This window comes from Electrona antarctica (genome assembly GCF_951216825.1).
Source record: "Electrona antarctica genome assembly, chromosome: 12".
Taxonomy (NCBI): Eukaryota; Metazoa; Chordata; class Actinopteri; order Myctophiformes; family Myctophidae; genus Electrona; species Electrona antarctica.
This window is the reverse complement of record NC_136793.1, coordinates 17892138-17917221: the sequence shown is the minus strand read 5'-3', so window position 1 is coordinate 17917221 and position 25084 is coordinate 17892138. Positions and strand designations below refer to the sequence as shown.

General features: G+C 44.0%; 3 protein-coding genes across 3 annotated transcripts; all 3 read left to right on the top strand.

Moving 5' to 3' along the window:
• Window positions 1-1959: 1959 nt before the first annotated feature.
• On the top strand, window positions 1960-3360 carry LOC306934310 (nuclear factor 7, ovary-like; the record flags this gene model as incomplete). Its single annotated transcript, XM_079516881.1, has 1 exon — window positions 1960-3360. One exon carries the CDS (start codon window positions 1960-1962, stop codon window positions 3358-3360), a length of 1401 nt encoding a protein of 466 aa, XP_079373007.1.
• Window positions 3361-9439: 6079 nt separating this feature from the next.
• On the top strand, window positions 9440-10840 carry LOC306934309 (nuclear factor 7, ovary-like; the record flags this gene model as incomplete). The annotated part of the gene is made up of 1 exon (XM_079516880.1): window positions 9440-10840. The coding sequence occupies one exon, from the start codon at window positions 9440-9442 to the stop codon at window positions 10838-10840; it is 1401 nt and encodes a 466-aa protein (XP_079373006.1).
• A 10134-nt stretch (window positions 10841-20974) lies between these two features.
• LOC306934308 (nuclear factor 7, ovary-like) lies at window positions 20975-22426 on the top strand (the record flags this gene model as incomplete). Its single annotated transcript, XM_079516879.1, has 1 exon — window positions 20975-22426. The coding sequence occupies one exon, from the start codon at window positions 20975-20977 to the stop codon at window positions 22424-22426; it is 1452 nt and encodes a 483-aa protein (XP_079373005.1).
• Between the last annotated feature and the right edge of the window lie 2658 nt (window positions 22427-25084).

The following is a 25084-nucleotide window of genomic DNA, read 5'->3' as shown; positions in this document are numbered from 1 at the left end:
CCTATAGAATACAACATCAATAATGTGTCATTCTTGATGCTTTCAGGTGTAGCGATACTAGGTCCATCTGAGAATAATAGATTCTATATGAATATGAAGTGGCTGGGTAAAAACATATTGTCTCCACCAGGACGAAAGGCATGGCATCTCTATGTTTTTCGCACTAGGATGAGCGGGCCGAAGGCCCGCGAAATTCTAGTGCTATACATATGTTCTATGATGTGCTATGACTACATACAATGCAATTATTGTGCTGTCTACATGACATGCTATAAGTCTGTTTCAAATGCTATCTAAGTCTAAAAAGTGCTATCTAAGGGGGTAGGATAAGTGCTATGGGCCATTATGGAGTCTGAAAGGTGGGCTTTTGTGATGGGCCTTCAGCCTTTCACATTGAAATAGACCAATCACTGTTCTCTCAACTGGGTGAGAGGTGTGAAAAGTGTGGGAGGTGTTTTTCTGGACAAAGACAACACACTGGCCTACATACAATATGTATATATACCGGCCATTACCGTCCTCCTGCTGCCACTCCTGCCAGTGCTGAGTCAGACCACGACAGACACACGCAGACTGCACACCATGGAGTGACCTGTGACCACCACCAAGCAGCTTCAGTTCAACTATCAGACCTTCTGTTGTGAGAAGCCAAGTTATTACAGGTAAGGATGTATGCCTTCTGCCTTCTCCCCATTTCTGATAAACGCATATAGTTGCCTAAGAAGGTTTCTGTACTTTAACGTGACTTTGATTGATGATCGATACTTTATTAGTCAGAAATGTAAAACAGCACAGTACAGTCAAGACATTAAAGCTAAAAGGATATCACAAAAAAGTCCTGGGGACTTGTTTCCCTTGTGGACTTCTATCATGTCTATCCACCAGTTTCCAGTGTCCCAGGAGGCCTTGCGTGAATTATGCAATTAAGGATGTAATCTTTACTTCATTACATCCATTATTATTTGTATTATATTATCTTATGTATTGTTGTGTTTACAGTACTCTGTGGAACAATGTACTATGCACACATGTGTGAGTGAGAGACAAATATCTGCAGTGGTAGATACATAGTACTATGTTTTACTTTAGTATCAATACTGCAATATAGAAATACACTGTTACAAGTAGTCCGTAATTCAACATTTACTGGAGTAAAAGTACAAAAATGTTGGCTTAAAATGTACTTAAAGCACCAAAAGAAGACGTAGTCATTGGGCAGAATGTCCCATGTTTCAATAGCAGATCTACAAGCTCACAATGCGTTGTTGGCCGAGTTGCACCATGGGAATTATATCATCCCTCCTGACCTAGACTAGACTGTGCTTTATGTGCAAGTCCAGTTTGTGCACCAAAGATCCTCAGAACATGACTAATTTGACTCATGTGTTCAAAGCGCATTTTGCCAATGTATAACATTACAAAACCCCACTCTGCTCTTACTTTTTCAAATTAGAAATGTAAACTTAATGTTGATTTGAATTATGAAGAAGATTTCTCCAACTACTATGTGTATGTGGTTTAGTCTTTCTGCATGGCTCCATCTTGTCTCCATGGTTTGATCTTGTACGAGTCTCCCTCTTTCCCAAAGTGTGGCCTTGGATGGCCGTAGTTTGATAGGTTAGGTTTAGGGATAGTTCTAAATTCAGATGTATCATAACTGATGGGGACTTTACAGATAGTTTAAGGGCCAGTGTTGACTTTCACCTCAATAACATTATTTTGTGTGTGTACACTTTGCAACAGGTCTGTGGTGGTGTGAGCTTCAGATCAAACACAGGAGGACAGATTGTCTTTGCACAGCTACAGGAGGGAATACTGACTCAGACCACTGGAACCTGCTGAATGGACAACAACCACGATTCACAGTGAAAGTAAACTTCAGGGAACATTCTAGAGGAGGTGTTACCACCACTGACTGAATTCCTGTATTAGTTGCTTGTAGCTTCACTCAGAGACTAAATGGCCGCCAAGTCGGATTATTCCTGTTCTGTGTGTCGTGACATCTTTAAAGATCCCGTTCTCCTGTCATGTGGCCACAGCTTCTGTACAGCTTGTTTGCAGCAATGGTGGAGACAGAAGAGAATACAGGAATGTCCAGTTTGTAAGGAAATACATTCAACAGATCATCTACCCCGGAATCTGGCTATGAGGAATCTGTGTGAGGCCTTCACGAGACAGAGAGCTTCAAAACGTAAGAGTACTTCATCAGGGTATGAGGATCTCTGCGGTCTGCATGCTCAACTCAAACTGTTCTGTCTGGAATGTCAAGAGCCAGTGTGTGTTGTGTGTCGAGATTCTGAAGAACACAACAACCACAGTTTCAGACCCATCGATGAAGCTGCTCTGGATCGCAAGGAGGAAGTCCAGAAATCACTGAAGCCTTTACAGGAGAAGCTGGAGGTCTTAGATGAAGTTAAAAAGAAAAGTGAAAGAACAGCAATATACATTAAGGCCCAGTTGCAGTACACAGAGATACAGATTAAGAAACAGTTTAAGAAGCTTCATCAGTTTCTACAAGAGGAAGAGGAGGCTAGGATCACTACACTGAGGGAGGAAGGTCAGCAGAAGAGTCAAATGGTGAAGGCGAAGATTGAGGGTCTGAACAGAGACATATTAACCCTTTCAAACAACATCAGAGACATAGAGGAGGAGCTGAGAGCTGAACACATCTCATTCCTGCAGAACTACAAGACCACAATGGAAAGAGTCCAGTTCACACTGCAGGCCCCACATCTGGTCTCGGGACCACTGATAGACGAAGCCAAACACCTGGGAAACCTGACCTTCAGAGTCTGGAACAAGATGAAGGACATTGTCTCCTACACTCCCGTCATCCTGGACCCCAACACTGCGGGAAGAAACCTCATCCTATCTGAAGATCTGACCTGCGTGATATTCGGAGAGGCGCCCTGCCTCTCCGAGCTTCCTCCTGACAACCCGGAGAGGTTTGCCCAATGTCCCCTCGTTGTTGGTTCCGAGGGCTTTAACTCAGGGACTCACAGCTGGGACGTTCAGGTTGGGGACAATTTTGGTGCAGACTGGGATGTGGGTTTGTTAGCAGAGTCGTACACAAGGAAGGGAAAAGGAAAGGGTGAACACTATACAATAAGGTTAGAAGAAGGGATCTATACAGCATGGTCCTTACTAAGGAAAACCACTGTTTCATTGAAGCAGGCACCTCAAAGGATCAGAGTCCAGCTGGACTGGAACGAGGGGAAGCTGTCATTCTCTGATCCTGATACTGACACATGCATACACACCTTCACACACACCTTCACTGAAACACTCTTTCCATACATTTTAAGCATTAGTGAAACTGTTCCTTTGGCGATTTTACCAGCGGTGATCAGTGTGACATGATGATGATGACGACAGTCTTTAAGGGGGAATATTACTCAGTTTTATAGAATATATGATTGTGTTGTCGCATTAACAGTTTTCAAACCTATAAAATGCCCAGCTTATTTTTTTTGCGCAAGGGACCCCCGTTCCCTAGAAGAGAAGATTAATGGTAAAAAACAATTCAACATAATTTAAAACATGTTTTGTATTTTTCAATCATGTGGATTAAACCTTGATGTGAACTTTGAATTCTTGCCTGGTTTCTGTGTTGTACTGTCTGAGTCACTGAACGTTACATAAATAGTTAAATATTCACAACTAATATATTGTCTATACAGGTTAAAGATGTTTAATTGTAAAATATTATATCATGGGTCAAACTAATTCACTTTGTTATCCTTCTATAAAATCACATTATTATTTTTTTTAAATCAAACTAACACTCATTTTCATATAGTGATTGTGCAGGGCATTTCACTTTGATAATATTGGAACATTATGACGTATGCCTACATTTTGGAAATACTATAGCAATTCATAATTCCAGTATATTTTGTATTCAGATATGACTTCATATGACTTCATATGACATTCTGATCTGCCTATAGTGACAGGTAGGACTTTGGTGTCAACTTGACCAAAGGCATAACTTCATAATTTCACCACCAGCCAAATGAATGAATGTGGGCTAGTTGAAAGAGAAAAATCACACCCGTGTGAACTGAGTGGTGTAAGGTCTTATATAGCCTGTCTGACGTAATGAAATCATGTCTGACGTAATGAAATCACACCCGGGTGAACAGGGTGAACATAGCAACCATGCTAATTTTTTCTGCACAGACTAACAAAGCCAGTTGTACGTAATGAAATCACACCCGGGTGAACAGGGTGAACATAGCAACCATGCTCATTTTTTCTGCACTAACAAAGCCAGTTGTAGGAGTGGTTTACACCACTCAAAAAGTGCCTTGATTCAGTGGGATTCAGCACAAAAGCCTCTGCCCGGGCTCTGGACAGGGCCCAAATTAGCCAATATTGATCACACCTGATCACCCCTAGATCTCCATATATGGACAGCTTTTGAATGCTGCTCTCAGGGCAGCTTAAATGATATACATACACCAATGTTAAATTGCTGCCCTGAGCCTGAGGGCAACTTTTGAATTCTGCTCTGAGGGCAGCTTAAATGCTATACATACTGTAAAACCATGTTAATTTGCTGCTCTGAGGGCAGATTTGAATGCTGCTCTCAAGGCAGCTCAATTTTAGTGCAGGAACAAAAGCCCCAAAAGTTGACTATACCCCTCCCCGAGGTATAACAAAACGGGACATAGTTTTTTCATATCTTTAGGATGTCCCGTTCATGAAATGGATTGTCCCGAGATTTACTTTTACTGCAAAAGTCTTAAAATGTATCCATGAAGTGACTCACCACATAGGCAATAAAAAACGCCTATCTGAAAGAGAGAGTTCCAAGTAAATCCTCTGTCATTTTTTACCTGCTGTTTGTTTTTACATCAGACTTGCACAAATTGTCTACAGGTAGTGTGCCTACATCCCAGAACAATCAGAATGCCAATATTTGGTTCTAATGTGAATCAGCAGCCTTTTATATAAGGCCTTAAATAGGCGGAAATAGCAAAAAGTTTACTTTTCTGACATTCACTTGTAATTTTGGTCCTACTATTTATCAACAAAATGTGACATTGTTTTTTCATATCTTTAAGATGTCCTCTTCATGAAATGGATGGTCAGAAGTTTTACTTTTACTGCAAAAGTCATTAAATCCATCCATGAAGTGATCCCCACTGAAAGAAACGCCTACCCCCCACCACACACACACACACACACACACACACACACACACACACACACACACACACACACACACACACACACACACACACACACACACACACACACACACACACACACACATTATATATTTTTATGTTTACATGGAAATTAGAATGTATTATTTTACTGTCCAATGACACAGGCCAAGTTATTGTGGAACATCCTAGTTGGATATTTCTCCAACTACTATGTGTGTTGTGAATTATCTGCATGCTGTCTGAACGGCAGCCTCTGGTGGACATTCCCCATTCCCTGCATCCATAATGAGACACCTGTTTGCCATCACACCACTCAACTCATTAGCCAATCACAGTTTAGGTGTGCCACATATAAGCAGTCACTCACTCCACAGCCCTCACTCAGTTTCCAGACCTCATCCAAGCCACATGCAGAACATGCACTTCCCACTGAGTCTACAGCACCAGCCATGCGTACTTGACAAAATGTAAGCTCTTGTTTACTGTATTATTTACTTACTATATTATGCTCTGAGTTATGTTTTGAGTTACTTGATTTATTGCATTTACCTGACTGTTTTAAATGCTGAATATTGATATGCTCCATTTCTCTGTCTTTCTGTGTCAGAACCATGGTTTCTGGAATGCGGAAATAAATACAACCATCACCCTGAAAAGTCAATGTCAAGTCTTTAATCTGAACATTTCTGGGTGGTCAGCAATCTCACCGAACAACGAACTTTAAATATAAAATATGGTCCTTCGAGCCGGAGGCTGACTGCCCAGATAGACATTGACTTTGATACTACACTGAAAACACTGGAATTGAAAATATGCTGCAAGAGGAGAAGGAAAGCGGAGGAACAGTGCCCAAGACCTACCCCGGCAGGGATAGACAGAAACCCCAGAGGTATGGGACGGCACAGCCCCCCGCACAAAAGGCCACACCGGCCATGGAGTCCCTGGCCAACATGGCCGAAGCTCTAAGAAGAGCAGAGATGGAGGGGAAGGAAGAAATGGAGACCATGAGGAAGAAAATGGAGGAGCTTGGCAGGCAAAGCAGAGAGACGTCCAACCTGCTATCTCACATTAGCACCCTGCTAATAAGTGGCAATCAACCAATGGAGGAGCCAGATGACCACCATATTAGAGCCGTAGGGGGAGCACTTCCCACCGGACTCCTTGTTGGAGCACAAGGGGGAGCACCTTCCCCCAACGCAGACGACGACCCTGAGGAGGTAGTGCATTTTAGTGCAAAAGAATACCTCAAATCCCTCAGTCATCAGAGGAGTCCAACACGGCCTGAAGAGAGGGTTGAGCCACAAGGGGGAGCACCTCCCCAGGATTACCACCTAACTGCACAGAAGCAGATGATGATCATATGCCCACCAGTTCAGGTGGTGCATTCACACCCTACTCTTCCCCAGTTGAGCCCGGCCTATTCTCAGCCATTCCTGCCATTCAGCCAGCTTAGTCCTCCACCTGTTCCAGCACCTCCCGCCCTGGTGCCTCGTGCTGCACCTCCAGTCCTGGTGCCTCGTGCTGCACCTCCCGTTCTGGTGCCTCCTGCTGCACCTCCAGCCCTGGTGCCTCCTGCTGCACCTCCAGTCCTGGTGCCTCGTGCTGCACCTCCCGTTCTGGTGCCTCCTGCTGCACCTCCAGCCCTGGTGCCTCCTGCTGCACCTCCAGTCCTGGTGCCTCGTGCTGCACCTCCCGTCCTGGTGCCTCCTGCTGCACCTCCAGTCCTGGTGCCTCCTGCTGCACCTCCAGTCCTGGTGCCTCCTGCTGCACCTCCTGTCCTGGTGCCTCCTGCTGCACCCCCAGTCCTGGTGCCTCGTGCTGCACCTCCAGTCCTGGTGCCTCGTGCTACACCTCCCGTCCTGGTGCCTCCTGCTGCACCTCCCGCTCTGGTGCCTCGTGCTGCACCTCCCGTCCTGGTGCCTCGTGCTGCACCTCCAGTCCTGGCGCCTCCAGTCCTGGTGCCTCCAGTCCTGGCGCAAGTGGCGCCATCCAGTCCGGCGTGTGTATCGCCATCCAGTCCGGCGTGTGTATCGCCACCCAGCCCGGCGTGTGTATCGCCATCCAGTCCGGCGTGTGTATCGCCATCCAGCCCGGCGTGTGTATCGCCATCCAGCCCGGCGTGTGTATCGCCATCCAGTCCGGCGTGTGTATCGCCATCCAGTCCGGCGTTTGTATCGCCATCCAGTCCGGCGTGTGTATCGCCATCCAGTCCGGCGTGTGTATCGCCATCCAGTCCGGCGTGTGTATCGCCATCCAGTCCGGCGTGTGTATCGCCATCCAGCCCGGCGTGTGTATCGCCATCCAGTCCGGCGTGTGTATCGCCATCCAGTCCGGCGTGTGTATCGCCATCCAGTCCGGCGTGTGTATCGCCATCCAGCCCGGCGTGTGTATCGCCATCCAGCCCGGCGTGTGTATCGCCATCCAGTCCGGCGTGTGTATCGCCATCCAGCCTGGCGTGTGTATCGCCATCCAGTCCGGCATTTGTATCGCCATCCAGCCTGGCGTTTGTATCGCCATCCAGCCTGGCGTTTGTATCGCCATCCCGCCTGGCGTGTGTCCGGCCTCCAGTCCCGGCGTGTCCAACGCCTCCCAATCCAGTATGTGCAACGCCTCCTGTCCCGGCGTGTTCATCGCCTTGCCTGGCACCTATTTTAGAGCTTCCAGTCTGGGGGCCCACAGCCACCACAGGTCCACGTCCACAGTATGCAGCAGACCCGCCTTCTGAGCCAAGCAAACCTGCCGCACTACTTCCTGCCTGGTCCTACCTGCATCGGCACCCTCCGGTGTGGCCCCGCCGCAAGCACCGGTCTTCCTCGTGGCTCCACTCCTCAGGGTTTCCTCATGACCCTCCTCCAGTATGGCCTCACCGGCGTCAGCAGTTTCCGGTCTGGCTCCCCTACCATGGTCGTCCGCCAGAGTGGTCGTGCCGACAACCGCAGTCCCCTGGGTGGTCCCAACCACCCAGTCACCATCTGCACCTGCGTCGCCCTTCGTTCCTGACTGGGGCGGCCAGTTCCGTTCCTATCCAGCCTCCAGGCCGTCCGCCTGAGATAACCCCCTGTCACCAGCCCAAATATCTGGTCAACACGGGGCGGCTGAACGCCTCCCTTCACCAACCCCAAGTTTTTGTTCCATGGGGTGGCTGACTGTCCGTCTTCCCAGACAACGTCCGATACTGAACTGACAACTGAACATTTATGTCCATCCCAGTACACTACACTCACTGCCACCCCAACAGCATCAAGACAATTCTCTATATTCACAGTAGCTGAGCTACCGTGGGGGCGGCTGTTGTGAATTATCTGCATGCTGTCTGAACGGCAGCCTCTGGTGGACATTCCCCATTCCCTGCATCCATAATGAGACACCTGTTTGCCATCACACCACTCAACTCATTAGCCAATCACAGTTTAGGTGTGCCACATATAAGCAGTCACTCACTCCACAGCCCTCACTCAGTTTCCAGACCTCATCCAAGCCACATGCAGAACATGCACTTCCCACTGAGTCTACAGCACCAGCCATGCGTACTTGACAAAATGTAAGCTCTTGTTTACTGTATTATTTACTTACTATATTATGCTCTGAGTTATGTTTTGAGTTACTTGATTTATTGCATTTACCTGACTGTTTTAAATGCTGAATATTGATATGCTCCATTTCTCTGTCTTTCTGTGTCAGAACCATGGTTTCTGGAATGCGGAAATAAATACAACCATCACCCTGAAAAGTCAATGTCAAGTCTTTAATCTGAACATTTCTGGGTGGTCAGCAATCTCACCGAACAACGAACTTTAAATATAAAATAATGTGTATGTGGTTTAGTCTTTCTGCATGGCTCCATCTTGTCTCCATGGTTTGATCTTGTACGAGTCTCCCTCTTTCCCAAAGTGTGGCCTTGGATGGCCGTAGTTTGATAGGTTAGGTTTAGGGATAGTTCTAAATTCAGATGTATCATAACTGATGGGGACTTTACAGATAGTTTAAGGGCCAGTGTTGACTTTCACCTCAATAACATTATTTTGTGTGTGTACACTTTGCAACAGGTCTGTGGTGGTGTGAGCTTCAGATCAAACACAGGAGGACAGATTGTCTTTGCACAGCTACAGGAGGGAATACTGACTCAGACCACTGGAACCTGCTGAATGGACAACAACCACGATTCACAGTGAAAGTAAACTTCAGGGAACATTCTAGAGGAGGTGTTACCACCACTGACTGAATTCCTGTATTAGTTGCTTGTAGCTTCACTCAGAGACTAAATGGCCGCCAAGTCGGATTATTCCTGTTCTGTGTGTCGTGACATCTTTAAAGATCCCGTTCTCCTGTCATGTGGCCACAGCTTCTGTACAGCTTGTTTGCAGCAATGGTGGAGACAGAAGAGAATACAGGAATGTCCAGTTTGTAAGGAAATACATTCAACAGATCATCTACCCCGGAATCTGGCTATGAGGAATCTGTGTGAGGCCTTCACGAGACAGAGAGCTTCAAAACGTAAGAGTACTTCATCAGGGTATGAGGATCTCTGCGGTCTGCATGCTCAACTCAAACTGTTCTGTCTGGAATGTCAAGAGCCAGTGTGTGTTGTGTGTCGAGATTCTGAAGAACACAACAACCACAGTTTCAGACCCATCGATGAAGCTGCTCTGGATCGCAAGGAGGAAGTCCAGAAATCACTGAAGCCTTTACAGGAGAAGCTGGAGGTCTTAGATGAAGTTAAAAAGAAAAGTGAAAGAACAGCAATATACATTAAGGCCCAGTTGCAGTACACAGAGATACAGATTAAGAAACAGTTTAAGAAGCTTCATCAGTTTCTACAAGAGGAAGAGGAGGCTAGGATCACTACACTGAGGGAGGAAGGTCAGCAGAAGAGTCAAATGGTGAAGGCGAAGATTGAGGGTCTGAACAGAGACATATTAACCCTTTCAAACAACATCAGAGACATAGAGGAGGAGCTGAGAGCTGAACACATCTCATTCCTGCAGAACTACAAGACCACAATGGAAAGAGTCCAGTTCACACTGCAGGCCCCACATCTGGTCTCGGGACCACTGATAGACGAAGCCAAACACCTGGGAAACCTGACCTTCAGAGTCTGGAACAAGATGAAGGACATTGTCTCCTACACTCCCGTCATCCTGGACCCCAACACTGCGGGAAGAAACCTCATCCTATCTGAAGATCTGACCTGCGTGATATTCGGAGAGGCGCCCTGCCTCTCCGAGCTTCCTCCTGACAACCCGGAGAGGTTTGCCCAATGTCCCCTCGTTGTTGGTTCCGAGGGCTTTAACTCAGGGACTCACAGCTGGGACGTTCAGGTTGGGGACAATTTTGGTGCAGACTGGGATGTGGGTTTGTTAGCAGAGTCGTACACAAGGAAGGGAAAAGGAAAGGGTGAACACTATACAATAAGGTTAGAAGAAGGGATCTATACAGCATGGTCCTTACTAAGGAAAACCACTGTTTCATTGAAGCAGGCACCTCAAAGGATCAGAGTCCAGCTGGACTGGAACGAGGGGAAGCTGTCATTCTCTGATCCTGATACTGACACATGCATACACACCTTCACACACACCTTCACTGAAACACTCTTTCCATACATTTTAAGCATTAGTGAAACTGTTCCTTTGGCGATTTTACCAGCGGTGATCAGTGTGACATGATGATGATGACGACAGTCTTTAAGGGGGAATATTACTCAGTTTTATAGAATATATGATTGTGTTGTCGCATTAACAGTTTTCAAACCTATAAAATGCCCAGCTTATTTTTTTTGCGCAAGGGACCCCCGTTCCCTAGAAGAGAAGATTAATGGTAAAAAACAATTCAACATAATTTAAAACATGTTTTGTATTTTTCAATCATGTGGATTAAACCTTGATGTGAACTTTGAATTCTTGCCTGGTTTCTGTGTTGTACTGTCTGAGTCACTGAACGTTACATAAATAGTTAAATATTCACAACTAATATATTGTCTATACAGGTTAAAGATGTTTAATTGTAAAATATTATATCATGGGTCAAACTAATTCACTTTGTTATCCTTCTATAAAATCACATTATTATTTTTTTTAAATCAAACTAACACTCATTTTCATATAGTGATTGTGCAGGGCATTTCACTTTGATAATATTGGAACATTATGACGTATGCCTACATTTTGGAAATACTATAGCAATTCATAATTCCAGTATATTTTGTATTCAGATATGACTTCATATGACTTCATATGACATTCTGATCTGCCTATAGTGACAGGTAGGACTTTGGTGTCAACTTGACCAAAGGCATAACTTCATAATTTCACCACCAGCCAAATGAATGAATGTGGGCTAGTTGAAAGAGAAAAATCACACCCGTGTGAACTGAGTGGTGTAAGGTCTTATATAGCCTGTCTGACGTAATGAAATCATGTCTGACGTAATGAAATCACACCCGGGTGAACATAGCAACCATGCTAATTTTTTCTGCACAGACTAACAAAGCCAGTTGTACGTAATGAAATCACACCCGGGTGAACAGGGTGAACATAGCAACCATGCTCATTTTTTCTGCACTAACAAAGCCAGTTGTAGGAGTGGTTTACACCACTCAAAAAGTGCCTTGATTCAGTGGGATTCAGCACAAAAGCCTCTGCCCGGGCTCTGGACAGGGCCCAAATTAGCCAATATTGATCACACCTGATCACCCCTAGATCTCCATATATGGACAGCTTTTGAATGCTGCTCTCAGGGCAGCTTAAATGATATACATACACCAATGTTAAATTGCTGCCCTGAGCCTGAGGGCAACTTTTGAATTCTGCTCTGAGGGCAGCTTAAATGCTATACATACTGTAAAACCATGTTAATTTGCTGCTCTGAGGGCAGCTTTTGAATGCTGCTCTCAAGGCAGCTCAATTTTAGTGCAGGAACAAAAGCCCCAAAAGTTGACTATACCCCTCCCCGAGGTATAACAAAACGGGACATCGTTTTTTCATATCTTTAGGATGTCCCGTTCATGAAATGGATTGTCCCGAGATTTACTTTTACTGCAAAAGTCTTAAAATGTATCCATGAAGTGACTCACCACATAGGCAATAAAAAACGCCTATCTGAAAGAGAGAGTTCCAAGTAAATCCTCTGTCATTTTTTACCTGCTGTTTGTTTTTACATCATACTTGCACAAATTGTCTACAGGTAGTGTGCCTACATCCCAGAACAATCAGAATGCCAATATTTGGTTCTAATGTGAATCAGCAGCCTTTTATATAAGGCCTTAAATAGGCGGAAATAGCAAAAAGTTTACTTTTCTGACATTCACTTGTAATTTTGGTCCTACTATTTATCAACAAAATGTGACATTGTTTTTTCATATCTTTAAGATGTCCTCTTCATGAAATGGATGGTCAGAAGTTTTACTTTTACTGCAAAAGTCATTAAATCCATCCATGAAGTGATCCCCACTGAAAGAAACGCCTACCCCCCACCACACACACACACACACACACACACACACACACACACACACACACACACACACACACACACACACACACACACACACACACACACACACACACACACACACACACACACACACACACACACACACATTATATATTTTTATGTTTACATGGAAATTAGAATGTATTATTTTACTGTCCAATGACACAGGCCAAGTTATTGTGGAACATCCTAGTTGGATATTTCTGATGTGAAATGGCACAAGGGACCCCCACAAAAAGTCCACCCCAAAATGGTGCCCTTTTCTGGGGGTTGGGCACCTTCCCCCTCAGTGCTCTCTCCCCCCAGGATGCCAATATTTGGTTCTATTGTGAATACGCAACCGTTTATATAAGGCCTTATTGTGACCGCAGGTCGCGTTTACTATGAAATCGTACATTTTTGTCCGTCAGTCAGTGTAACACTCTAAAGCCCCAATATATGGTGCCCACTGCCCAGGTCTCATAACATCACGTGGCATCGGAGATCCCTGATGTCATAGTAAATACAACCTGATGTCGCAATTAAGCCCATACAGTATATGGAGATCCCTGATGTATCAATATTGGCCAGCAACTCTACATCTGACCTCAAACCGCGCCGGCAGTCGGGTTAGAGTTCTCAACAGGCCTGAAAATTAAGTCCCAGCTCATGGGCCCTCATCAAACCCTTTACACTCAAGACACTGCCCCCGCTGCCACCCTTAGATCTATATGGAGCTGACCTGTTCTGACATTCCATATGTTGATCTGACCTCATCAAACCCTGTACACTCAAGACATGCTCCATATATGGCCAGTACAGAATTCATTCCATATGTTGATCTTACCCCCAATGCCAAAGCGCCAGCGCTCGCCCAGCAGTCACCCAGGTGGATGCGTGCACGTCACCTCGCCCTTTATGACGCGGTCGCTTCTCACCCTCAGGCGTCTTACTGGTTATAAGTGGATCGATCTATCTATCTATCTATCTATCTATCTATCTATCTATCTATCTATCTATCTATCTATCTATCTATCTATCTATCTATCTATCTAACAGTTTTCTTTTCAAGAGTTACTTCTAAATGTTCTAATCCTGATCTAATACTGTAAAAGGCCTATACAAACTTAATAACAGGAAATATATTTTGATGCCATGTTTTTAGTTTACTCACATTCATGTGGAATCTAAGGATGTTTCTGTCTTGAGCCTATGCCTCAAAACAGCTGGAATGACAAAATATTGTTATATAAGGCAACATTGTTGTATGCTAGATGTATAGGTGTGAGTGAGGCCTAACGTCTTCTATGGTACTACTTATCAATCAGCAGCTTATTCTCAATGTCATCTTGAGCATTGTGGGGGGAACTGACTGACGGGGGCCAAATTGGTTTCCATAAGCTGCTGATTGTTGATTATTCATTAATAATGGCACACACGGGGGCACGGTGGCACAGTTGGTAGTGCCAAACTGTTCTGTCTGGAATGTCAAGAGCCAGTGTGTGTTGTGTGTCGAGATTCTGAAGAACACAACAACCACAGTTTCAGACCCATCGATGAAGCTGCTCTGGATCGCAAGGAGGAAGTCCAGAAATCACTGAAGCCTTTACAGGAGAAGCTGGAGGTCTTAGATGAAGTTAAAAAGAAAAGTGAAAGAACAGCAATATACATTAAGGCCCAGTTGCAGTACACAGAGATACAGATTAAGAAACAGTTTAAGAAGCTTCATCAGTTTCTACAAGAGGAAGAGGAGGCTAGGATCACTACACTGAGGGAGGAAGGTCAGCAGAAGAGTCAAATGGTGAAGGCGAAGATTGAGGGTCTGAACAGAGACATATTAACCCTTTCAAACAACATCAGAGACATAGAGGAGGAGCTGAGAGCTGAACACATCTCATTCCTGCAGAACTACAAGACCACAATGGAAAGAGTCCAGTTCACACTGCAGGCCCCACATCTGGTCTCGGGACCACTGATAGACGAAGCCAAACACCTGGGAAACCTGACCTTCAGAGTCTGGAACAAGATGAAGGACATTGTCTCCTACACTCCCGTCATCCTGGACCCCAACACTGCGGGAAGAAACCTCATCCTATCTGAAGATCTGACCTGCGTGATATTCGGAGAGGCGCCCTGCCTCTCCGAGCTTCCTCCTGACAACCCGGAGAGGTTTGCCCAATGTCCCCTCGTTGTTGGTTCCGAGGGCTTTAACTCAGGGACTCACAGCTGGGACGTTCAGGTTGGGGACAATTTTGGTGCAGACTGGGATGTGGGTTTGTTAGCAGAGTCGTACACAAGGAAGGGAAAAGGAAAGGGTGAACACTATACAATAAGGTTAGAAGAAGGGATCTATACAGCATGGTCCTTACTAAGGAAAACCACTGTTTCATTGAAGCAGGCACCTCAAAGGATCAGAGTCCAGCTGGACTGGAACGAGGGGAAGCTGTCATTCTCTGATCCTGATACTGACACATGCATACACACCTTCACACACACCTTCACTGAAACACTCTTTCCATACATTTTAAGCATTAGTGAAACTGTTCCTTTGGCGATTTTTACCAGCGGTGATCAGTGTGACATGATGATGATGATGACGACAGTCTTTAAGGGGGAATATTACTCAGTTTTATAGAATATATGATTGTGTTGTCGCATTAACAGTTTTCAAACCTATGAAATGCCCAGCTTATTTTTTTTGCGCAAGGGACCCCCGTTCCCTAGAAGAGAAGATTAATGGTAAAAAACAATTCAACATAATTTAAAACATGTTTTGTATTTTTCAATCATGTGGATTAAACCTTGATGTGAACTTTGAATTCTTGCCTGGTTTCTGTGTTGTACTGTCTGAGTCACTGAACGTTACATAAATAGTTAAATATTCACAACTAATATATTGTCTATACAGGTTAAAGATGTTTAATTGTAAAATATTATATCATGGGTCAAACTAATTCACTTTGTTATCCTTCTATAAAATCACATTATTATTTTTTTTAAATCAAACTAACACTCATTTTCATATAGTGATTGTGCAGGGCATTTCACTTTGATAATATTGGAACATTATGACGTATGCCTACATTTTGGAAATACTATAGCAATTCATAATTCCAGTATATTTTGTATTCAGATATGACTTCATATGACTTCATATGACATTCTGATCTGCCTATAGTGACAGGTAGGACTTTGGTGTCAACTTGACCAAAGGCATAACTTCATAATTTCACCACCAGCCAAATGAATTAATGTGGGCTAGTTGAAAGAGAAAAATCACACCCGTGTGAACTGAGTGGTGCAAGGTCTTATATAGCCTGTCTGACGTAATGAAATCATGTCTGACGTAATGAACTCACACCCGGGTGAACAGGGTGAACATAGCAACCATGCTCATTTTTTCTGCACAGACTAACAAAGCCAGTTGTACGTAATGAAATCACACCCGGGTGAACAGGGTGAACATAGCAACCATGCTCATTTTTTCTGCACTAACAAAGCCAGTTGTAGGAGTGGTTTACACCACTCAAAAAGTGCCTTGATTCAGTGGGATTCAGCACAAAAACCTCTGCCCGGGCTCTGGACAGGGCCCAAATTAGCCAATATTGATCACACCTGATCACCCCTAGATCTCCATATATGGACAGCTTTTGAATGCTGCTCTCAGGGCAGCTTAAATGATATACATACACCAATGTTAAATTGCTGCCCTGAGCCTGAGGGCAACTTTTGAATTCTGCTCTGAGGGCAGCTTAAATGCTATACATACTGTAAAACCATGTTAATTTGCTGCTCTGAGGGCAGCTTTTGAATGCTGCTCTCAAGGCAGCTACATTTTAGTGCAGGAACAAAAGCCCCAAAAGTTGACTATACCCCTCCCCGAGGTATAACAAAACGGGACATAGTTTTTTCATATCTTTAGGATGTCCCGTTCATGAAATGGATTGTCCCGAGATTTACTTTTACTGCAAAAGTCTTAAAATGTATCCATGAAGTGACTCACCACATAGGCAATAAAAAACGCCTATCTGAAAGAGAGAGTTCCAAGTAAATCCTCTCTCATTTTTTACCTGCTGTTTGTTTTTACATCATACTTGCACAAATTGTCTACAGGTAGTGTGCCTACATCCCAGAACAATCAGAATGCCAATATTTGGTTCTAATGTGAATCAGCAGCCTTTTATATAAGGCCTTAAATAGGCGGAAATAGCAAAAAGTTTACTTTTCTGACATTCACTTGTAATTTTGGTCCTACTATTTATCAACAAAATGTGACATTGTTTTTTCATATCTTTAAGATGTCCTCTTCATGAAATGGATGGTCAGAAGTTTTACTTTTACTGCAAAAGTCATTAAATCCATCCATGAAGTGATCCCCACTGAAAGAAACGCCTACCCCCCACCACACACACACACACACACACACACACACACACACACACACACACACACACACACACACACACACACACACACACACACACACACACACACACACACACACATTATATATTTTTATGTTTACATGGAAATTAGAATGTATTATTTTACTGTCCAATGACACAGGCCAAGTTATTGTGGAACATCCTAGTTGGATATTTCTGATGTGAAATGGCACAAGGGACCCCCACAAAAAGTCCACCCCAAAATGGTGCCCTTTTCTGGGGGTTGGGCACCTTCCCCCTCAGTGCTCTCTGCCCCCAGGATGCCAATATTTGGTTCTATTGTGAATAAGCAACCGTTTATATAAGGCCTTATTGTGACCGCAGGTCGCGTTTACTATGAAATCGTACATTTTTGTCCGTCAGTCAGTGTAACACTCTAAAGCCCCAATATATGGTGCCCACTGCCCAGGTCTCATAACATCACGTGGCATCGGAGATCCCTGATGTCATAGTAAATACAACCTGATGTCGCAATTAAGCCCATACAGTATATGGAGATCCCTGATGTATCAATATTGGCCAGCAACTCTACATCTGACCTCAAACCGCGCCCGGCAGTCGGGTTAGAGTTCTCAACAGGCCTGAAAATTAAGTCCCAGCTCATGGGCCCTCATCAAACCCTTTACACTCAAGACACTGCCCCCGCTGCCACCCTTAGATCTATATGGAGCTGACCTGTTCTGACATTCCATATGTTGATCTGACCTCATCAAACCCTGTACACTCAAGACATGCTCCATATATGGCCAGTACAGAATTCATTCCATATGTTGATCTTACCCCCCATGCCAAAGCGCCAGCGCTCGCCCAGCAGTCACCCAGGTGGATGCGTGCACGTCACCTCGCCCTTTATGACGCGGTCGCTTCTCACCCTCAGGCGTCTTACTGGTTATAAGTGGATCGATCTATCTATCTATCTATCTATCTATCTATCTATCTATCTATCTAACAGTTTTCTTTTCAAGAGTTACTTCTAAATGTTCTAATCCTGATCTAATACTGTAAAAGGCCTATACAAACTTAATAACAGGAAATATATTTTGATGCCATGTTTTTAGTTTACTCACATTCATGTGGAATCTAAGGATGTTTCTGTCTTGAGCCTATGCCTCAAAACAGCTGGAATGACAAAATATTGTTATATAAGGCAACATTGTTGTATGCTAGATGTATAGGTGTGAGTGAGGCCTAACGTCTTCTATGGTACTACTTATCAATCAGCAGCTTATTCTCAATGTCATCTTGAGCATTGTGGGGGGAACTGACTGACGGGGGCCAAATTGGTTTCCATAAGCTGCTGATTGTTGATTATTCATTAATAATGGCACACACGGGGGCACGGTGGCACAGTTGGTAGTGCTGTCGCCTCACAGCTAGAAGGTCCTGGGTTCGATTCCCGCTCGGGGCGCTGTGGGCGGCGTGTTTCCTCCTCCGCATCATCAGTGCCCATACCCGAGGCGGGGTTGGCGAAAGGGTCTTTCTGTGTGGTGTTTGCATGTTCTCCCCGTGTCCCCTAGGGTAGGTACCCTCACAAAAAACATGCAGTAATCCTGGTCTCTAAACTGCCTCCCCCTGGCCAGCCGGGGTGCCTGATGGAGGGGAAAGGAACTGGTTGGAATAACGTGTTCCTTCCACGCGCTACGTCCAACCAGGGAAACTCCCACTGTCAGGTGTAAAGGAGCAACTTGGACACTCAGGCATGAAGGAAGCATGAGTTCAAGTCCGTTGCTCTCCCCATGTCCCCCATATATGGGGACTAGGTTGGCGGAGAGTGTGTAGAGCCCAGGATCACATTAGATCATTGACACAGGGGTGAAAAATGGGTTACAAAATCGTGGGATAAAACTTATTTAAAAAAAAAAGAATGGCACACACAAAGCTGTGAATTCTACAGCATTAAACCATACTGCATTTAGGCTATATGGACCTATAGAATACAACATCAATAATGTGTCATTCTTGATGCTTTCAGGTGTAGCGATATTAGGTCCATCTGAGAATAATAGATTCTATATGAATATGAAGTAGCTGGGTAAAAACATATTGTCTCCACCAGGACGAAAGGCATGGCATCTCTATGTTTTTCGCGCTAGGATGAGCGGGCCGAAGGCCCGCGAAATTCTAGTGCTATACATATGTTCTATGATGTGCTATGACTACATACAATGCAATTATTGTGCTGTCTACATGACATGCTATAAGTCTGTTTCAAATGCTATCTAAGTCTAAAAAGTGCTATCTAAGGGGGTAGGATAAGTGCTATGGGCCATTATGGAGTCTGAAAGGTGGGCTTTTGTGATGGGCCTTCAGCCTTTCACATTGAAATAGACCAATCACTGTTCTCTCAACTGGGTGAGAGGTGTGAAAAGTGTGGGAGGTGTTTTTCTGGACAAAGACAACACACTGGCCTACATACAATATGTATATATACCGGCCATTACCGTCCTCCTGCTGCCACTCCTGCCAGTGCTGAGTCAGACCACGACAGACACACGCAGACTGCACACCATGGAGTGACCTGTGACCACCACCAAGCAGCTTCAGTTCAACTATCAGACCTTCTGTTGTGAGAAGCCAAGTTATTACAGGTAAGGATGTATGCCTTCTGCCTTCTCCCCATTTCTGATAAACGCATATAGTTGCCTAAGAAGGTTTCTGTACTTTAACGTGACTTTGATTGATGATCGATACTTTATTAGTCAGAAATGTAAAACAGCACAGTACAGTCAAGACATTAAAGCTAAAAGGATATCACAAAAAAGTCCTGGGGACTTGTTTCCCTTGTGGACTTCTATCATGTCTATCCACCAGTTTCCAGTGTCCCAGGAGGCCTTGCGTGAATTATGCAATTAAGGATGTAATCTTTACTTCATTACATCCATTATTATTTGTATTATATTATCTTATGTATTGTTGTGTTTACAGTACTCTGTGGAACAATGTACTATGCACACATGTGTGAGTGAGAGACAAATATCTGCAGTGGTAGATACATAGTACTATGTTTTACTTTAGTATCAATACTGCAATATAGAAATACACTGTTACAAGTAGTCCGTAATTCAACATTTACTGGAGTAAAAGTACAAAAATGTTGGCTTAAAATGTACTTAAAGCACCAAAAGAAAACGTAGTCATTGGGCAGAATGTCCCATGTTTCAATAGCAGATCTACAAGCTCACAATGCGTTGTTGGCCGAGTTGCACCATGGGAATTATATCATCCCTCCTGACCTAGACTAGACTGTGCTTTATGTGCAAGTCCAGTTTGTGCACCAAAGATCCTCAGAACATGACTAATTTGACTCATGTGTTCAAAGCGCATTTTGCCAATGTATAACATTACAAAACCCCACTCTGCTCTTACTTTTTCAAATTAGAAATGTAAACTTAATGTTGATTTGAATTATGAAGAAGATTTCTCCAACTACTATGTGTATGTGGTTTAGTCTTTCTGCATGGCTCCATCTTGTCTCCATGGTTTGATCTTGTACGAGTCTCCCTCTTTCCCAAAGTGTGGCCTTGGATGGCCGTAGTTTGATAGGTTAGGTTTAGGGATAGTTCTAAATTCAGATGTATCATAACTGATGGGGACTTTACAGATAGTTTAAGGGCCAGTGTTGACTTTCACCTCAATAACATTATTTTGTGTGTGTACACTTTGCAACAGGTCTGTGGTGGTGTGAGCTTCAGATCAAACACAGGAGGACAGATTGTCTTTGCACAGCTACAGGAGGGAATACTGACTCAGACCACTGGAACCTGCTGAATGGACAACAACCACGATTCACAGTGAAAGTAAACTTCAGGGAACATTCTAGAGGAGGTGTTACCACCACTGACTGAATTCCTGTATTAGTTGCTTGTAGCTTCACTCAGAGACTAAATGGCCGCCAAGTCGGATTATTCCTGTTCTGTGTGTCGTGACATCTTTAAAGATCCCGTTCTCCTGTCATGTGGCCACAGCTTCTGTACAGCTTGTTTGCAGCAATGGTGGAGACAGAAGAGAATACAGGAATGTCCAGTTTGTAAGGAAATACATTCAACAGATCATCTACCCCGGAATCTGGCTATGAGGAATCTGTGTGAGGCCTTCACGAGACAGAGAGCTTCAAAACGTAAGAGAACTTCATCAGGGTATGAGGATCTCTGCGGTCTGCATGCTCAACTCAAACTGTTCTGTCTGGAATGTCAAGAGCCAGTGTGTGTTGTGTGTCGAGATTCTGAAGAACACAACAACCACAGTTTCAGACCCATCGATGAAGCTGCTCTGGATCGCAAGGAGGAAGTCCAGAAATCACTGAAGCCTTTACAGGAGAAGCTGGAGGTCTTAGATGAAGTTAAAAAGAAAAGTGAAAGAACAGCAATATACATTAAGGCCCAGTTGCAGTACACAGAGATACAGATTAAGAAACAGTTTAAGAAGCTTCATCAGTTTCTACAAGAGGAAGAGGAGGCTAGGATCACTACACTGAGGGAGGAAGGTCAGCAGAAGAGTCAAATGGTGAAGGCGAAGATTGAGGGTCTGAACAGAGACATATTAACCCTTTCAAACAACATCAGAGACATAGAGGAGGAGCTGAGAGCTGAACACATCTCATTCCTGCAGAACTACAAGACCACAATGGAAAGAGTCCAGTTCACACTGCAGGCCCCACATCTGGTCTCGGGACCACTGATAGACGAAGCCAAACACCTGGGAAACCTGACCTTCAGAGTCTGGAACAAGATGAAGGACATTGTCTCCTACACTCCCGTCATCCTGGACCCCAACACTGCGGGAAGAAACCTCATCCTATCTGAAGATCTGACCTGCGTGATATTCGGAGAGGCGCCCTGCCTCTCCGAGCTTCCTCCTGACAACCCGGAGAGGTTTGCCCAATGTCCCCTCGTTGTTGGTTCCGAGGGCTTTAACTCAGGGACTCACAGCTGGGACGTTCAGGTTGGGGACAATTTTGGTGCAGACTGGGATGTGGGTTTGTTAGCAGAGTCGTACACAAGGAAGGGAAAAGGAAAGGGTGAACACTATACAATAAGGTTAGAAGAAGGGATCTATACAGCATGGTCCTTACTAAGGAAAACCACTGTTTCATTGAAGCAGGCACCTCAAAGGATCAGAGTCCAGCTGGACTGGAACGAGGGGAAGCTGTCATTCTCTGATCCTGATACTGACACATGCATACACACCTTCACACACACCTTCACTGAAACACTCTTTCCATACATTTTAAGCATTAGTGAAACTGTTCCTTTGGCGATTTTTACCAGCGGTGATCAGTGTGACATGATGATGATGATGACGACAGTCTTTAAGGGGGAATATTACTCAGTTTTATAGAATATATGATTGTGTTGTCGCATTAACAGTTTTCAAACCTATGAAATGCCCAGCTTATTTTTTTTGCGCAAGGGACCCCCGTTCCCTAGAAGAGAAGATTAATGGTAAAAAACAATTCAACATAATTTAAAACATGTTTTGTATTTTTCAATCATGTGGATTAAACCTTGATGTGAACTTTGAATTCTTGCCTGGTTTCTGTGTTGTACTGTCTGAGTCACTGAACGTTACATAAATAGTTAAATATTCACAACTAATATATTGTCTATACAGGTTAAAGATGTTTAATTGTAAAATATTATATCATGGGTCAAACTAATTCACTTTGTTATCCTTCTATAAAATCACATTATTATTTTTTTTAAATCAAACTAACACTCATTTTCATATAGTGATTGTGCAGGGCATTTCACTTTGATAATATTGGAACATTATGACGTATGCCTACATTTTGGAAATACTATAGCAATTCATAATTCCAGTATATTTTGTATTCAGATATGACTTCATATGACTTCATATGACATTCTGATCTGCCTATAGTGACAGGTAGGACTTTGGTGTCAACTTGACCAAAGGCATAACTTCATAATTTCACCACCAGCCAAATTAATTAATGTGGGCTAGTTGAAAGAGAAAAATCACACCCGTGTGAACTGAGTGGTGCAAGGTCTTATATAGCCTGTCTGACGTAATGAAATCATGTCTGACGTAATGAACTCACACCCGGGTGAACAGGGTGAACATAGCAACCATGCTCATTTTTTCTGCACAGACTAACAAAGCCAGTTGTACGTAATGAAATCACACCCGGGTGAACAGGGTGAACATAGCAACCATGCTCATTTTTTCTGCACTAACAAAGCCAGTTGTAGGAGTGGTTTACACCACTCAAAAAGTGCCTTGATTCAGTGGGATTCAGCACAAAAACCTCTGCCCGGGCTCTGGACAGGGCCCAAATTAGCCAATATTGATCACACCTGATCACCCCTAGATCTCCATATATGGACAGCTTTTGAATGCTGCTCTCAGGGCAGCTTAAATGATATACATACACCAATGTTAAATTGCTGCCCTGAGCCTGAGGGCAACTTTTGAATTCTGCTCTGAGGGCAGCTTAAATGCTATACATACTGTAAAACCATGTTAATTTGCTGCTCTGAGGGCAGCTTTTGAATGCTGCTCTCAAGGCAGCTAAATTTTAGTGCAGGAACAAAAGCCCCAAAAGTTGACTATACCCCTCCCCGAGGTATAACAAAACGGGACATAGTTTTTTCATATCTTTAGGATGTCCCGTTCATGAAATGGATTGTCCCGAGATTTACTTTTACTGCAAAAGTCTTAAAATGTATCCATGAAGTGACTCACCACATAGGCAATAAAAAACGCCTATCTGAAAGAGAGAGTTCCAAGTAAATCCTCTCTCATTTTTTACCTGCTGTTTGTTTTTACATCATACTTGCACAAATTGTCTACAGGTAGTGTGCCTACATCCCAGAACAATCAGAATGCCAATATTTGGTTCTAATGTGAATCAGCAGCCTTTTATATAAGGCCTTAAATAGGCGGAAATAGCAAAAAGTTTACTTTTCTGACATTCACTTGTAATTTTGGTCCTACTATTTATCAACAAAATGTGACATTGTTTTTTCATATCTTTAAGATGTCCTCTTCATGAAATGGATGGTCAGAAGTTTTACTTTTACTGCAAAAGTCATTAAATCCATCCATGAAGTGATCCCCACTGAAAGAAACGCCTACCCCCCACCACACACACACACACACACACACACACACACACACACACACACACACACACACACACACACACACACACACACACACACACACACACACACACACACACACACATTATATATTTTTATGTTTACATGGAAATTAGAATGTATTATTTTACTGTCCAATGACACAGGCCAAGTTATTGTGGAACATCCTAGTTGGATATTTCTGATGTGAAATGGCACAAGGGACCCCCACAAAAAGTCCACCCCAAAATGGTGCCCTTTTCTGGGGGTTGGGCACCTTCCCCCTCAGTGCTCTCTGCCCCCAGGATGCCAATATTTGGTTCTATTGTGAATAAGCAACCGTTTATATAAGGCCTTATTGTGACCGCAGGTCGCGTTTACTATGAAATCGTACATTTTTGTCCGTCAGTCAGTGTAACACTCTAAAGCCCCAATATATGGTGCCCACTGCCCAGGTCTCATAACATCACGTGGCATCGGAGATCCCTGATGTCATAGTAAATACAACCTGATGTCGCAATTAAGCCCATACAGTATATGGAGATCCCTGATGTATCAATATTGGCCAGCAACTCTACATCTGACCTCAAACCGCGCCCGGCAGTCGGGTTAGAGTTCTCAACAGGCCTGAAAATTAAGTCCCAGCTCATGGGCCCTCATCAAACCCTTTACACTCAAGACACTGCCCCCGCTGCCACCCTTAGATCTATATGGAGCTGACCTGTTCTGACATTCCATATGTTGATCTGACCTCATCAAACCCTGTACACTCAAGACATGCTCCATATATGGCCAGTACAGAATTCATTCCATATGTTGATCTTACCCCCCATGCCAAAGCGCCAGCGCTCGCCCAGCAGTCACCCAGGTGGATGCGTGCACGTCACCTCGC